Genomic DNA, 16,274 nt, shown 5'->3' with positions numbered 1-16,274 from the left:
TTGCAGATACTTTTTGTGAAGGCTTGTTTTGCATGGGCAAACCATGGCTTTAAAATGGAAGCAAAGTTGCCTGAGCGCAGTTTGCTCTACTCTTACTCTTGTGCCCGGCTGATTGTGCTCTGTGGATTGCTTTATTTGGGGCTGGGTTGGATCCGTTCTCATTTTTCCAACACAATTTGCTCAACAGGCATTTTGGAAATGGGCTGTTTTTCACATTACTGCCATGCTTTTTATTTTAGCGACGCTGCAAGGAGAGAGGCAGAGTGCTCTGCTCTTCTGTGCAGAGCAGCCCGGCACTGTGTCTGTTTGTGGTCTTGTGCTAAATATAAATTACACTAATGGCAAAGCAGAACCATTTTAGGAAACTGCACGAATTTCTCATTTTTAAAAACGTCCACGTTTTGCTGAGGAATGAAATGTTTTGAGGCTTTTTGTTGTTTCTTTCAGTGGAAATCCCCCTCGATAGAAATCACCGAAAATTAAACATAATAAAAATTGTCACAAACTTTAAATATTCAATCCTGTGATGGATTTCTGTACTCTGACCGGTGTGTGATGGGAATTAGGAGTTGAAATGAGAAGTATTCACTGAACTGTGCTCAAGTTGTGAGCTCTCTAAATAAAATAAGATTTTATTAAAGAAATGCATACAGTTCACAACTGAAACAGAGTGAAGTAGGAGGACTGATTTTCTTCCGAAGTTCTAAGTGATGGAGTTATTTTCCCTTCTTAAAGAAAGGGGAATTTAATATCAAACTATCAGTGTAAACAAGTGCCTTAGCAGTAGGTCTTTTGGTCAAGTGTAATTTGCTTCAGCAAAAATATAACGTGCTGATTGGTTTCTCTTTCTATTTGTTTCGTGGCAAATTCTGACCTGAGGTTTTTTTCCCCTGAAAAAATTAATCTGGAATGAACTTAATTACTGCCTATTGCATGTACTGTCCAAAATGACAGAAAACGAGATGAAAATACTCTAAACATTAATAAAGCTTTTCGGGCACGAAAGAAATCCAAACTGTTACTTCTCTGAATGCAGTTGGTAGCGCAGTCCTGGGGTGTGTGGATATATAGGATATAATATATGAGATGCATGTATGTTCCATATTGCATACTGCATAACTGAGTGGAAAATATGAAGGCTGGTGTGTGGACGTGTGGTGCCCAGCAGGGCTGTGTGCTGTGAGCCCTGTGCCCGTGGGTTGCAGTGGTGTGGCTGTGCTGTGTCACAACTTCTGACCAGCAGATTGTTTTTTTTCTGACATAAGCATTCCAAAGCACTTCTTACAAAACTATTTGTGCTGCACAGAATCAATGCTGGATATAGCACAGAGGAGATCGATCTTGCAAATCGGGGAATACTGTAATATAAGCATCTTATTTCAGTCAATGAAGGTTAGAAAGGGGCTGAGCAACAGAGGGATATGGTCTAGAGGTAATCAATATTAATTATAAATTTATAACCTCTGTACCAGCCTTCAAACAATGCTGCCTAAAAGGAAACGTTCCAAGCCTTTCTCAAGTTTTCCTACGAAAGTTAAAATTCAACTGGTCTCTACTTGAAGCTTGTAAGATCTGTTCACCTGCTTTTTGCTTTATCAGCTTGTAATTTTAGTCCAGTTACCATTGTGGACTGAAATCTTCAGCTTCGCGGTGACTTTTAAACAAAAATAAAAACAGTTGCAGTGATCTCAGGCAAGAGGGTGCATTGGGAATTGGTAACCAAAGTGTACACACTTGGTGTGGTTGTGCATGGTACGTAAAGCAGCCGTGTGCACTGTTAGGGAGCAGTGCCTGCTTTTGGAAGCAGCTGTCTGGCAGCTTGGAATGGAGTCCTGCCTGAGGTGGGTGCTAAATGGTTCTAATCCGTAGGCTTTGTCAAGAAAACTGTGTTCCAACTGAGAAAAAGCAGTGAAAATGGATACATAAATTAAAAAGCAATGAGTGTAGAGTCTGAAAACTGTTCTCTAAGGACTTCAGCCAGATATCCAGATCTCCTACCAAATTTGAAACTGTTTTATTTTCTTTGAATAATACGAGTGGTGCTTGCTGTATTTAAGAAAGGTCTTTCCCATCCCAGGTTGAAGTGAAAAGGAGAGGTGTCAGCACAGTGGGCATTACAGCCCCAAACCAAGCTGCCCTTAGGCTGGAGGTAGGCCACCGCGTCCCACGCAGACCTGCTGGGAGTGCAGGGGAAGTCATGCACCTTCCTGACTTCCAGCAGCTTACAGACGTGGTGTGTAGTGATGAGGGGATCCTCCTGCTGCTGTTTCTGAAGTGAAGCCCCTCAGATCTGAATCGCACAGGGTGCTCCTGCAGGTCTGTGATGGAGGAAGGTCTATTACATATCAAACGTAGCTCTTAGTGGGCTGTATTGGCCTGGGTTTGCTGACATGAATTCTGAGAGTGCTGATCTTTCCCTCCCCCACTCTTCTTTTCAGTACTGTGCAGTAAGCTAAGGGTACTGGGAATGGAGGCATGGCCAGCAGCGCAACCTTGTGCGCATCACAGGGGAGGAGCAGTCATTAAGCAGCAGCTCAGAGGGGACCCTTCTGTTTGTTGCTTGGTTGGAAGCGGTCATTTTTCTAAGTATTGCTCTCTTTGCTTCCACTTGTTTGTTTGGGTGTTGTTTTTCTTTCTTTTTTCTTTTTTCCCCTGTGGTTGTATGCTTTTTAGAAAAGTATCTGTGATGTATTCTCAGATTTTTTTTTTAATCCTTTTCAGAAGGTTGACAGTCCTTCTAAGAGAATCCAAATGTTCACTGTTTAGTTTTTCATAACATAGCTTGATCTTTCACTTATTTAGTAAATTATAGATGATAGATGCCAAGGCACATAATGCATCTGCTCTGTCTGCTTCAGCAGCATGGGTCTGCCAGAAGGCAATTAAGAATTGCAGTGGAGTTGTCTGTGGAAAGAGTTTATTTTGGCTACTCTTTGTGGCAGCCCTTCTTCAAACTATCTTCCTTTTCCTCCCTACCCTCCACCAGTGTCCCAAGTCTACATGCCATGCGTTTAGTTCTGCTGGTGATTTCACTGCCTAGCATGCAAAGGTCCTTTATTTTTGATTGCTCATAGAAAGTGAGGCCCTTCCTCCCTGTCCATCCTTTCTAAATTTACCTCCAGCTTTTCCATTTCTGCTTTCTCAGAGCTGTTGTCACATAATGGGACTGCATTATCTTTTCTTGCTGAACTTGTGGTAGAGGTGGGTGGTGGTCTCAAGTATGTCCTAGAGCTCTGTCTGAGAAGCTTCAGAGTTGGGATGCCCAATGGAGAGAAGAATCTCAGTGTACAGGTTGCTCTTGAAAGTGACCCCCACCCAACACACACTTTTGACAAGTCATGTATGAGGAGCTGCACAGCGTTTGCTGTGTGGTTTGAGGCCAGCAGAGTGGTAAAGGGTGTTACATCTGGAAACTAAGGAGAGTTGGTGCAAATAGGAATGGCAGGAGTACTTAGTTGCATTTTTTCAATTGTTTTCATGAATAGAGTATGATTACAGACACTCAAAGACAGCTTGAAGAGTTTTACTGACAGTGTTGAAAATGTGACCACCATAGCGTGGGGCAGGGTCGGATGCTTGGAGGGGGATGCTGGTGTCTTAAGTGTGCTGACATCTGGAGGAGCTGCTTGTCTTCCTCCTGAACTGCCACGATGCCTACATCTGTTTTACCCAAGTATCCCAATGAAGCAGTGAAGCACAATTGCTGTCCAAAAGAGTCACCATTCTAAGATGATGACTTCAAGCTGTCTCATTTACTGGGAAGAAAAAATAATACTACTGCATTGCATTCTCAGAATGACTTTCAGCCTGTTCTGATCACCTTATACTTGGGCTTGGGAAGACTTTGGACATGCACAGTTGAAGAGAGCATTGCTGTTAGAGCATTGCTGTGGATGTTCCTTGCCATGGATGGCCTTTGCTTATCATCAAATCAAAATGATTGTCAGTAGCTTTTACCTTGTCTATTATTCCTCTGTTTCATCAGCCCATGAGTTCAGTGTAAATAGATCTAGACTAGAAACGTACAGGAGGTTTTGCAATTTTTTTTTGTTTGTTTGTTGTTTGGTTGGTGTTTTTTGTGAATGCATTCCTGCAATTCTTTTGGTTGGTCATCATGCTGTCTCCTCCATTTGAAATGGCTTGTGGCCAGTTGTAATTCCTTCCGTATTGCAGAAGTGTTACAGAAGATTTGCATGGTTTCATATGCTGAAAGCTGAATATTTTTGGATATTGAAACTCCCTGTGTGTCCATCACATTAACCATTCAGTTTTGTGATATTTGGAAGGAAGCTGCCATTCCGTCACAGGAGAGTCACAACTGCGATGGGATCCACGTACTATTTATGACTGACTGTTTCACAAAGCAACAGCTGAGTAATATTCAAGGTAGTCCTCCTTCCAACTTCAATCAGCGTTTAACTGAAAAATGAAATACAGTGAGATAAGATGGATCACTGCTGTTTTCTCATGACTCACTGTGCATGACTCATGGCAGGGTACTCTGCTTCCCAATGGCAAAGACAGATGCATCTCTTTTAATTGAAGCAGGTCTCCTTAATCTTCGGGAACCTGAGCTCATTCTTCATAGAGATGCTTCTGCATGGCTTCATGAGGTATGTGTTTCAGAAGTTACAGCAGAAGCTGCAATTCAGTGGATTGATTAGCTGTGCTGAGAGTTCTGGCAACGCCATTCTCACATCTCTAGAAGGAACCTCTGTCTTCCTGTGACAAACTGAGCAGAACCACCGGACGACTGCCACACTGGTGGTCATGTTCCTGCCACAAACGAGCGTTCAGAACACTTGTGGCATTCTTGTGAAAGCTGTTTTTTTTCACTCTTTGTCAGTGGCCAGAAATATCACCCAGTTCCTGATGCTCTGCTGCGTCCTCGCTGTCTGCACGCAGTGCAGGGGGATTTCTCCTGTTCTTCACCAGTGGTTTTAATTTTCAGCTGCGTATGCGTGAGGTGCTCTTAGCACATTGAGTGCTGCTGTGGTGGTTGCAAACCGTGCCTGTGCACCTTGGTGCAGCAGTGAGTGGCGTGTTCCATGTGTGCACTCCTGCACTGTAGTGCCACATGAATAAACAAGGGCTCCTGAGTGAGAGACAGCTGTCATTCCAGCACGGGGCAGTAAACCCCCTTACTGAAATGCAGAGCTGCACCTTTATCCATGCATGCTTCCTATGAAATACTGCAGTGAGTGCTCTCGGTACGTTTGGGGGTGATTTGTCATGCCTCCTGCCCATCGGTAAAAGGGCAGATCTGGCAGCCATTCAGTAGTGGCTTCTGCAAACCCTACAAGTAGCAGTGATCTCATGAATCACGTGAATTCTTTCATATGTCCTGAAAGAAAAGGCCGCTTTAGGCAGAGCGTAAATGCAACCATATGCCCTTACCTTGGAGTCTTTGCTGAAATTTGACAATACAATTACTGTGCATATGGTTTCTTTTCTAAAAAAGCAGCTCTGTTACTTTTAAAGCAGGAGAATAGCAGTAGTGAACTTGGCTTTTTCTCCAGTAAGGGTGAGAAGTGTGTGAGTACAAAACAAAACCAGTGACTAACTAGATGGGTACCGCTGGGATTTTGGCAGCTCTTCATCAAAGAGCACGTGCCTTTGTTTCTTCTTAAAGACGTGGGGAGCAGTCAGGAGCAGAAGAAATCTTGGTACAGTCTGGTCAATGGGAGAAGGATATGCGAAGTGGAACTGTTGCTCCTTTGTTAATTTTAGTACAGCTGTCAGTGCAGAAGTGTCTGTTCAGACACGTAGAACGGCTATGCTGTGTTCAGGAGAGTCTTTACATCACAGTTGAGTTTTCTCTTGAAGAAAAAGAAATGAAGTGTGGAGTTCTTCATCGTTAACTTTTCTGTGGTTATGCTGAATGCAAAACTGAATGATTCGGGTTTACAAATGTGAAAATCTCAATTAAGTACAGTTTCCCATAGTTCTGCATCTCTACAAAGAAAGCAATTTGCAGATGTCCTTCAGGGGCTGGAAGGAGTATGCCATCAGGATTTAGAATCTCCTGCACTGTATGTGATGACACCCACTTGTTTCAGTGTGATCATTCACATTACTGAGAGGTCTGTGGGTTTGTGCAGTGATGCGGGCTGCTGTTTTTAGGGCTGTTCTGCATGTGTGAGCGCTGCACCGCTGGTCATAGTGGCTGAGGGAAGCATCAACAGAACAGAGTGAGAGGATGATCTGACCCCTGAGTAACAAAAATCCTGCATCAGTCCAATTCCTGTACTGGATATGTAAGTGCAATAGGTGCCATCTGTGGTATTCAAAATAGTGTTTCCAAAGCGGTAATGGCAGTGTGACCACCAAGAAGGTCAGGAGGGAATATCTCCTCTGGAAACGTGCTGATGAGTACAGGGTTTATTCAATGAACTTCGTGTGTGTCAGGATGGGATTACTGCACAGGAATATTACTATTCCTGTAGTAATACATTACTACAGGAAAATGTAGCTCCAGTACTTCAATGGGGGAAGGAAGCTGGGCTTCTCCTCCTCCTTACAGCTGAAGCTAGCCAGTCATGCTGGAAGCACAAAGTCAGCCAGATGAGGGAGGGAGGGAAGAAGGGAGGGAGAGAGAAGCGAGCAGGGAAAGAGCCGCCCGCATTAGAGAGCATGGTGTTGGCAGCGGCTGAAGGGCTTGGGGCTGGCAGCCGAGCATGGGAGGAACAAGCAGCGTGCTGTGAGCTGGGGTAACCGCTGCTGGCGGGAAGGCTTCCTCTGTGTCAGTAAGTGTGACTCAGAAGGGTCGGGAGCACCGCAGAGCAGCGTCGTGTCACCGTTAGTCACAGGCTGGCTGAACTGCTCGCATTGTTCTGTGGCACCGTGGGAACGCAGGGATGCTCAGACGGCGAGCGGCCGCGGTGCTGCTGCCCGCGTTTGGGCCGTGCTTGCCTTTCACCAATGCACAGAAGGCTTTCTGAAGGAGAGAGGCGTCACTCCTTTGTCGTAGTACTATTTGTTTGGGGCTTTGTTTTTTATTGTTTCTCATTGGAGAATGCAGTTCTGAAGGCCTGCGTGTGGCAGCTCGCTGCGGCCGGTGCAGCTTGTGGGGCTCCTTGCAGCAGTGAGCGCCAGCAGCTGAGAGCACAGCCCTGTTGTGGTGATTGCTGCAGGGCAGCATGCCAGCTGTGCACCCCGTGAGCACAACACCCAGGTGTTGGTACTAAAGCACTGTAAAGTATGGCTAGGATTGAGAGAGTGATAGAACACTTCTCCTAGACCAGAAGCACCGCCTGAAAATTGAACTATATGAATGGCTTTGTAAGCATTTACTTGCATTTCTGTTTGGTGTTTGAAGGCGGCCTGCTTGTGCACAGAGGAGAAAACTCAAAATCCTGGGGTTATGCCTCTGAAAGAGGAGGGGCATAGTGTTCAGTTGCAGGAGAAGTGATGCACAGCTGCCCGCAGAAAGCTCTCACCCACAGTAGGGCAGCTGGGGCTCCTTCTCTGCTGTGCCCTGCCACAAACCTTCCTGGTGGATGGAGGTCAGGTCCTCCTTGCCTTAGAGGAAACACAGCACACTTGTGATCCACAGCACGTGTCTGTGGGATTGCTGTGCTGGGAGAAGTGGGGAAGCTAGTTGTGTGAATATTTGATTGCCAGGTGCAGAAAGCAGGTAAGTGTTTTGTACAAGCACTGATCAATACTGACCCAATTCAAATTGTGTCAAAAGCTCTCCTTGTTTAAAGGAGAGTTGATGTTACTTTTTTTAATACAGTAACCATCAGAACCAAAGTTTTCTTAAGTTTTGTATTATTGCTAACTTTACTGGTGCAGTGAATAGTATTACTCCAGTGAGTGTGTTCTGACAAAAATATGAGCATGTTTGTCAGTCTGCAAGTTCTGCTGTGCTGTTTTGTTGGTGTATGTCTATCTGTTCCATAACAAGCTAAACAAGATGTTTGCCACACGCACACGCTGGGGGGAGATCTCTATAGGGATGCTGTGAAGCATCTGCCGTACTCTGCCATGTTGGTATTGTAATCTTGACCCTGAGACCATGTGCAGGAGAGGTTAACAGAGGAAGGGAATCTCACAGTGAAGAACTCGCTCTGGATGGAGGGGCGGAAGCCCTGCCTTGCTGCTCTGAAATTACTTTGTTTCTGGCTTCAAACTGTTTGTTTTTTTGACGTGTGCTTAATGTGCTTATGAAACGAACTGATGATTTGAGTCGTTTTGTTAATCCTAAACATGTGTTTATTAATGCAGGCAAGAAGACAACAAGACCCTAGTCCTGGATCCAACCTAGGAAGTGGCGATGATCTCAAACTACGTTAATCAGCATCAGCAGTGCCATGGGTCTGCAACATACATTGCTTCTACTTGGCAAAGGATTGAATAAAGACCAGAAACTGTGATAACTGGGTATATTATGGTCTGTTTCCTGACCTGCGGCAGTCAGAACCACCGTGAACTGCCATGGTTTGCACTATGTTTATGTTACGATACCTGCATTTCCCATGTTAAGCATGTAGCCAGTGGCAATTTGAAATTTTGTTTTTCTATGCAAACTTATTTTTGTTGGCACTATTTTAGTGAAATGGAAACTTATGCAGCTATAAAAACTTTTTTTTTCTCAACTGTAATAAAAATTGTCACTTAAAAATAGGTCAAGATATTACAGATTAAAAACTTTTTTTTTTGTTTCTGTTATTTTTTTGTTGTGTTTTTTTCATTTGTTTGTTTGGGTTTGTTTTTTGTTTTTTGTTTTTTGGGTTTTTTTTTTTTTTTTTTTTTTTTTTTGTAAACTGCTGGAAGCCAATGCATTCCAAGCTTAATTTTTTAATATGGGCTTTTGGAGTTTTGATCGTCTTTCTTGTGCTCCTGCTTTATTTTAGATATGCGTTCTTATCTTTCTTTCCGATTTCTTTTTTTCTACGTTTGCAAGACCTGAAAACTGCTGACATTATTTGGCGTTACTTCCAAGCTGAACCCAGTGAATCAGTGCTGTTGGGATCGGGTTTCAGACTGCTGGCTCGTCAGCCTTACAGTTGCAGTATTCTTCTAACTGCTGAACGTTCATCGGTTCCACTTTTTAAACGATCAAATCTTAAATCTGTGTTGTCATGCACGAGTGCATTCTGCCCCAAAATCTGTCTTGCGTTTTATTCAGCATTCAGTGAGTTCGGGTGGTTCTGGTACCGCTGTATATAAGTACCTTACTGAAACTCGTGGGAAGTCGCAGGCTGGCTTCTAGTTTATTCAGGGATTTTTTTAAAGAGCGCTTACAAAGGGATACTGCAACTCTACGGCTTGACCCAGCAGCACACAGACTGGGAATGGAGGCGATGGGTGATGTGTATGGAACGATGTTAAGATGGCTGCTTCGAGTATATTTTGTATCTTATGCTTTTTGTAAAGTTGTGCTGGACGGTGAGGAGCTGAGATGAAACCTCAGACCGTGCATGGGACGCTGCCATGGAATTGTACACAAACAGGGGCCACGCCGCAGTGAGTGCTGTGTTTGCTGGCTGGGTACGGCTGGGGGAGAGTTAATCTGCGTGGAGTTCCTTCCTTTCTTCGGGTGGTGGCGGTGGGGAAGGGTTCTGTGCCACGTTTTTCTTTGTGTCCATCTGATATCTGAAGAAAATCAATTGGAAATGTGGTGTCGTTTGGCAGCGTTAAGATACGTGATCTGATCTCACTGTGTTGTTAATGATTTTGAGGGCAGAAGCGCTGTGCAATAAGAGCAGTGAAATCTTCATTAAATTCTATAACTAAGGTAACTACGTTCCTCGTTGGCGGTGATGCAGTGGGTGCAAAAGGGGTCTCGCAGAAATGTTCAACATGGAGGAGAGCCTTTGTGTGTTAACCAGGCGATTATTTAACATCCCCTTCATGTCGATAACTGTACACTGAGAATGCCATCCAATAGAAATGTTCTGATATCCCACCCGCAGTGGGACGTGCCCTGGAGATGCGCTGTGCCCTCCTGTCCCTTTTGCTCTTCCTCCCCCAGAGAAACGTTTTCTGAGGTGTTTCTGCACCGCGCGCCCCAGCCCTGGGCCTCCTCTGCCATCTGTGTGTTTTTGATGGAATAGCCTGCAGGTCTATTTTAAAAGGTTTTCCTAACGTTTCGGATGGTGGTTTTAAGCCACGAGTACACAGGAAATGATGCTATCAGCTAATAACGTTGCCATCTCGGTGTAAATACCCAACCTTCCCTGTCGTCATTTAGCATTCTGCTGCTTCCGATATCTTAATGCTGGCATTAAGATCACAGCCCTTCCCTCTGCTGGCTAGCGAAGACTTTTTGAAGTGCATTTTAAGTTATTGATGCAATTTGATATTTTTTCATGATTTCTATTTAAACTGAAGTTGCATCATCTTTCTTGGATTCATCTCCTGCAAGAGTTGCCTTAAGCTACAGGATCGCTTTTGCTACCTTTTGTGTTGTACGTTTAACTTTCATAATAAACTTCTGTGTAGTGAAACAAGTTGTTGTGAGGTCCTTTTTGACACTGGGAGGCTCCAGTGGGGGCACACCGCAATGGGGGCAGTGGGCTCTTCAGTGGGGTCTGCTGGGACAGGGTGGGGGAAGTGGGCTCCCACTGAAAAGGGGAGGTAAGGAAGGAGTCCTTCGTGCTCAGGGCGGTGAGGCACAGGCTGCACACAGAGCTGGTGCTGCCCCATCCCTGCACACAGCCAAGGTCAGGGAACTGAGCGCTGATGGAGCTGTGGGTGTCCCTGCTCGGTGCAGGGCTGGGAACAGACGGCCTTCAGGGTCCCTTCCCACTCAAACCGCTTTGTGATTAAAGGTCACACTGCTGTGGACGAGGAGACCAAAATAAAGGTGGTTTACATGTTGGAGGTGAGGAACCACAGTTAAAGCACAGCAGGGCAGATATGAGTGATAACTGCTACATCTGAAGCCCTCCTACGCAGCTGCAGGATTTTAGGAGGTAAACCTTAAAGCAGCCAACGGGATGGTGCTGATCACGTCCCAGAATCGTGCAGTTGTTTTAGTAACTTCAGACTCTGAAAGTGTTTCCTGCAAATGGAGCAGGCAGTGCCTGACGCAGCGCCTGCTGTCTGTGAGCCCTCCAGAATGCTTCTGCAGCTGGGAAGGAGTGAGCCCTGAAAGCAAAACCAGACACCAAGCAATGCCACTCCGTGTTCCTGAAGCTCCCGAATTGCTCCTGCCTGTCGTGCGGTCACTTCTGGCTTTCTTTCCAACCTCTTGCAGTTACGCAGCCCCTTACCCTGAGAGAAGCTGCGATGTGGTCTGTTCTCCCACATTAGTTAGGTTTTCAAAGCCTGCGTGTGTTTCCCAGGCCCCCTTTGGTGGCAGCTGTCCTGATCTGCGCTCTCGGTCCCACTTCTGTAGCAGGCAGTGGTGGAAATGGGAATGCTTTTTTCTTCCTCTGTACTCTGGTGTCTCACAAGAGCCATATCCACATAGTGGGGAGGAGGTTACAAGAAGGAAGGTTGGTTTTGGAGATGTCCAGAATGCCACGGCCTGCTGGGATCTTGACAGGACTGCCATGTTCAGGCTGCCTTTAATTCAGGACACTGCTTTATTGCAGGGGTATTGCAGGAATCCATCCTGTCTGCACTGAAGCAGGGCTGATTTAAAGTACACTATTTTGTAAGGACATTTCCAATGCAAATAAGTGAGTTATGAAAGTGGCTTCGAGGATGAGAATTACAGTGAGAAGTTACAGCGGAGAGGTGCATTTGCATGGGTGATGCTTCTTGTAACTCATTTGCCTCCTGTGCTGTCCACGCTGCAACAAAATGCAAATTCCAGAGCATGCATATTCATTGGCTGCTGTACAGCTCGCAGCTGCTCAGGCTCGCGGCTCAGGAACTTTATTAAACATCATTCTTGATTGCAGATTGAGATAAACAAAATGTCAAAATTGCCTCGGGCTCATTTCTTCAAGCTGAGGAGTAGGGGGAAAAACACAGGACAGCCGAGCACAAACCCAGTCATTGCTGTGACCCACAGCGGGCAGCTGTGCACAACCCGAACGTCTGCAGGGTGCTGAGAACTGGGATGGCTGTGCTTCCATTGACCAAAGCTGGTCAGATTCTGCTGGCTTCTCAGTAGTGCCCACAGGGCTCCTGATGGTGACCTTGTGTGTCCCAGACTGCTTTTCTCTAAAGGAAGGAGGTTTGCCATAAGTTTGCAGGCACCAATCTGCTTTTCACCAAAAACGTGCCTACATTGAGGTCTTGCTTGTAGCCGTGGATAAATGCTTGCCGGATCTTTCCACACAAACATCTCCTCCTCGTGGAGCTGTGCGGAGTTGACAGCAAGGATTGACAGTGGAGAATTCAGTGTTTGGTGGAGGGAGGGAGGCTGGGCAGTGGGCAGCAAAGCCTCCCCAGTCCTTGCGGTGAATCTTTGCTTACAGTCACGGTTCTGGGCTGTGTCCTCCTATGGAGAGCTATCTCCTGCTGTCAGCCTATGCCTGGGAGCGCAGTCTGCATCCCACAGCTCTGCCTTTGAGCTCCTCCTGCTTGCTGCACAATGTGCTCGAAGTTTGCCTAGTTCAGCCTTGCTCATTGCTAAGACTTCTTGCTGGGTTTCCTCACTGGATATCTTTCTCGCTCGGATGTACAAAACCTGGCTAATGTTTGGCCCAGTTTTAGCACTGCGGGCTGCTGTTTCATGGCAGTTGGGCAGGAATGGTCATCCTTGGTGGATTACAGAATTACAGAATCACAGAATTACAGAATCGTAGGGGTTGGAAGGGACCCCCAGAGATCATCGAGTCCAACCCCCTGCCAAAGCAGTTCCCTACACCAGGTCACACAAGTCAGTGTTCAGGCGGGTCTGGAACATCTCCAGAGAAGGAGACTCCACCACCTCCCTGGGCAGCCTGTTCCAGTGCTCCTTCACCTCACTAAAGAAGCTCTTGCACAGATTTGTGTGGAACTTCCTATGCTGCAGAATGGATGTCTGCAGGTTTCTTTCCTGAGGATTTGCACTTGGACCTCTGACTTGGGGACATTTGTAGGTCCCTTCCATCTCAACCCTTCTATTTATTCATTGTGCTTTCTTCCACAGTGTTTGCAGTGCCTCTCCTGGCCCTTGCCTATGCTGATACAGAAGCTGTTCCCTCAAACAGGGGTCTTGGTCTGTCTCAGCTGGGGGGTTGATGGATTCAGAAGGATGCACCACTGTGGCTGGGAGGTGCTGCTGCTCCTCCTGCTCTGGCTTGGGCAGGTTTGTGGTGTTAGGGTTAGAGCGTGCCTACATGAGACAGGACTGACTGGGAGAAGCTCCGGTGGCTGCCAGCTTGGAAAGAGCTCAGTCTTATATGGGACCAGCTGGGAGCTGCAGTTCTGGGCCACTTGCTCCTCATCAGGTCACTGAGCAGCCCCTGCTCCCCACCTGGTGCTGCTGAGGAGCCCCCTTGTTCCCTCCTTGCTGGTGTAGGTGCTCCCACACCAAGGACGGATCCTCTTTTTGGTTCTGCTTTCAGTTCTGCTCTGCAGAGCAAGGGGCTGTCAGGATGTGGTCTCAGTGGGCTCATGGAATGCATGCATCCTTTCACTACCCTGCAGCAGCACATCTTTCACTGCTGCTTTGAACCCCGCAGCATTCTGCCGCCCGAGTCCATCCACCTGCCCAGGCTGCACGCTGCTGCTGCCTCCTACTGCCCAACGTTTGGCCTCCAGTGCTGAAGATACCCCCATTTCAGGAAGAGCTTGGCAAAGCTATCAGCCTGGCAGTTGGTCTGTGGTTCTGCAGGGCCTTGCTCCATCCTGGGCTGGAAGGAGCACCTTGCTCCTCTGAGGTGGGCATGGACCCCCGTTTAAAGCTATTGATAAAAGGAAGAACCGAGCATCATTTTGCTTGCGCTGTCCTACTTGAGTGCGGCATTGTGCTGAGTAACTTGGGAAGAACAAAACCATCACCCCAAAATGTGGGAGCCCAGGGCAGCATCGTGCTGCATCACAGCGTGTGCTGCTCCCAGGCTGAGCAGCCTCTGGAATAAAAGAGCAATGGGTGAATCTGTTCCCAATGAAGCCTATTTAGATTTTGCCCTGCATGCATGATGGCTTTAAGTGCAACCGGATGGGCTGAGGTCTGTGAATGGCACACATGGGTAAGGAGGGAAAAGCCCAACTCTCAGGGTTGGGAAGTGAAGCCGGTACCACTGAGATCCTGTGCACTTGGGTGAGGGAAGACCTCCCCACCCACTTCCCAGCACAGGGAAGCCAGGCACGCAGGCAGGGTTAGCTTTGAAATGTTTCTAGCTGTGAAAGCAATGTGCATTGTTAAATCTCATCGGGAGAGGGCAGCCCGCATTCACCATCAGCGCTGCTCATCCTGCTGTGCTTCTGGTCGCTCCTGGTAGCTTTTGCATTATTTTTTTCCCCTTCCCTGTGGTTGGGCTGTGACTTCGGTCCAGCAGCAAGGAAGCAAGGGACTGGGAATGGCAGCAGCGAGGACACAGCCTGTGCCAGGTTCTGGAACCTCAGGGTTCCTGCTCTGGCTGTGGGTTCCTGTCACTGCTGCCAGGTTTTTTTAATGCTCCCTTCCTTTATCCCAGGATCAGAGGTGATGGCAAGGTGATGGTGATCACCTTGCACCAAGGGAGGTTCAGATAGGATATTAAGAACAATTTGTTCTCCCCGAGAGCAGTGATGCAGCAGCACAGCTGCCCAGGGATGGGGGGAATCTCCACTCCTGGGGTTGTCCCAGAGCTGTGGGGATGTGGCACTGAGGGATGTGGGCAGTGGGCACGGTGGGGGTGGACTGGGTTGGACCTGGGGATGTGAGCGGTTTTTCCCAAACATAATGATTCTGTGGTTCTATGATACGGACACAGTGAGGAGATTAAATCATGACGGTTTCTCGAGGAACGCCCCGATGTGTGCCTGTGGCGGGGCCTGGGGGCATCGCAGCCCCTGGGAGAGCCCCGTTATTACCACACGTGGTGACGCCAGCCACGTGCGCCCCTAGGGCTGAGCACAGCGGGGCTGGGGAGTGCTGAGCAGGGACGTGAGTCCCTCCCTGCTGCCTGCAGCCTCCAGAGCATCCCCTCTCTCCTGAACGCCCTCGCTCGGCACGGCGGGCAGCTTTGTGGCACGGACCGCGGAGAACAAAGCCCTGGGCGCTCGGATCTGATGCGCGGCAGCCCGGCCCGCAGCGGGGCGTTGGAACTGAATGAGCTTCGAGGTCCCCTCCGACGCAGCGATCCCGCGGAGCCGTGCCCGGGGGCTGCGGGACCCCGCAGCGTCTGCTCGCTCCGCAGCGCTGACCTCGTTTGCTGCTCTCTTCCTGGATGACTCACCCAGCTCGCCCGGCTCAGCTGCCTGGTGCCACTTACTAATTTCTACCCGAGCCTTTGTTCCACACCCCTGTGCTTCAACCAGAAAAACGAGATCGGGGTTCGGTGGTTTTTCCTCGCTGTTGGCTGGCTTTCCCAGCGCGGCTCCCGCACGGCCCGAGGCAACGGCGCGGAGCGGCGTCGGGGGAGGGTCGGGGATGCGAGAGGACGGCTCCGCCCCGGGGGGCGGCGGGCACGGCATCGGGACACGGCTCTCAGACGTAGGGTCCGAGTTGCGTTGTGAGGAGACGGGGGCTGAACTCGGTGATCCGTGCAGGCCGCCTCCAACTCGAGATGCTCAGCGATCCCACGCCTCCCATTCACCGCAACCCCGCCCCGTCCCGCGGCGGTCCTCGAACCCGCGGTCTCCCGCACCGCGGCCGCTCCCCGCCCCGGCCCGAGAGGCGGAGGGGCGCGGCCACGCTCTGACCCCGCCCCCTCTCCTGCCCCGCCCCCGGCGCGGCCTCGCCTGACGACGGCCGCAAAGCGCTTTTTCAGCAGCCGCAAGTGAGGTGAGTGGCGGCCCCGCGGTGCGGGGGCGGGGGGTCTGCGGCGGCTCCCGCCCGCGCGGAGGGGGGCGGCGAGGGAGGGGGTGGGGGGCCGGTCGGCCGGTCGCTATGGCGACAGCGCGGGGCGCGGGACACACGGGCCCTCAGCCCTTGGCCGGCCCCCCCCTCTCCTCATCGCTTCCCCGCAGGGGTCCGGCGCCGCCGCTGCCCGTCCGCCGGGGCCTCCGCGCCAATGCTGGACCTGGAGGTGGTTCCCGAGCGCTCCCTGGGGAACGAGCAATGGGAGTTCACCTTGGGTAAGTCCGCGCCCGCGGGGCCCCGCGCGGCTCTCCTTCCCCCCCCACCGCGTTGCGCGGCCCCGCATCGCCGTCCTGGCCCCGCATCGCTTTGTTTTGTTTCCCTGCTCCCTGCCGCCCCCCGGCCCGCTGCCTCCCTTTGTCTCGGGCCCCGGCGCTTT

At 49.2% G+C, this 16,274-nt stretch overlaps 2 protein-coding genes across 3 annotated transcripts in view; both read left to right on the top strand.

Moving 5' to 3' along the window:
* Positions 1–10,457, top strand: part of CBFB (core-binding factor subunit beta) — a 42,270-nt gene extending 31,813 nt beyond the window's left edge. For both annotated transcript variants that reach the window (XM_042834769.1, XM_042834770.1), the window contains exon 6: positions 8,230–10,457. In XM_042834769.1, the coding sequence (XP_042690703.1) occupies positions 8,230–8,298 (69 nt within the window). In that variant the 3' untranslated portion in view covers positions 8,299–10,457. The remainder of the gene's footprint in view (positions 1–8,229) is intronic.
* A 5,339-nt stretch (positions 10,458–15,796) lies between these two features.
* The window catches only part of PHAF1 (phagosome assembly factor 1), a 31,895-nt gene continuing 31,417 nt past the window's right edge, over positions 15,797–16,274 (top strand). Inside the window, exons 1-2 of the mRNA XM_042834726.1 lie at positions 15,797–15,820; positions 16,006–16,113. Coding sequence (XP_042690660.1) covers positions 16,050–16,113 — 64 coding nt within the window. The 5' untranslated portion in view covers positions 15,797–15,820; positions 16,006–16,049. The remainder of the gene's footprint in view (positions 15,821–16,005; positions 16,114–16,274) is intronic.

Source organism: Centrocercus urophasianus, unplaced genomic scaffold, assembly GCF_019232065.1.
Source record: "Centrocercus urophasianus isolate 14NV4802_14NV808 unplaced genomic scaffold, USGS_Curo_1.0 seq_49, whole genome shotgun sequence".
Lineage (NCBI taxonomy): Eukaryota > Metazoa > Chordata > Aves > Galliformes > Phasianidae > Centrocercus > Centrocercus urophasianus.
The sequence above is the reverse complement of the archived record's forward strand: the minus strand, read 5'-3'. Positions and strand labels throughout refer to the sequence as shown.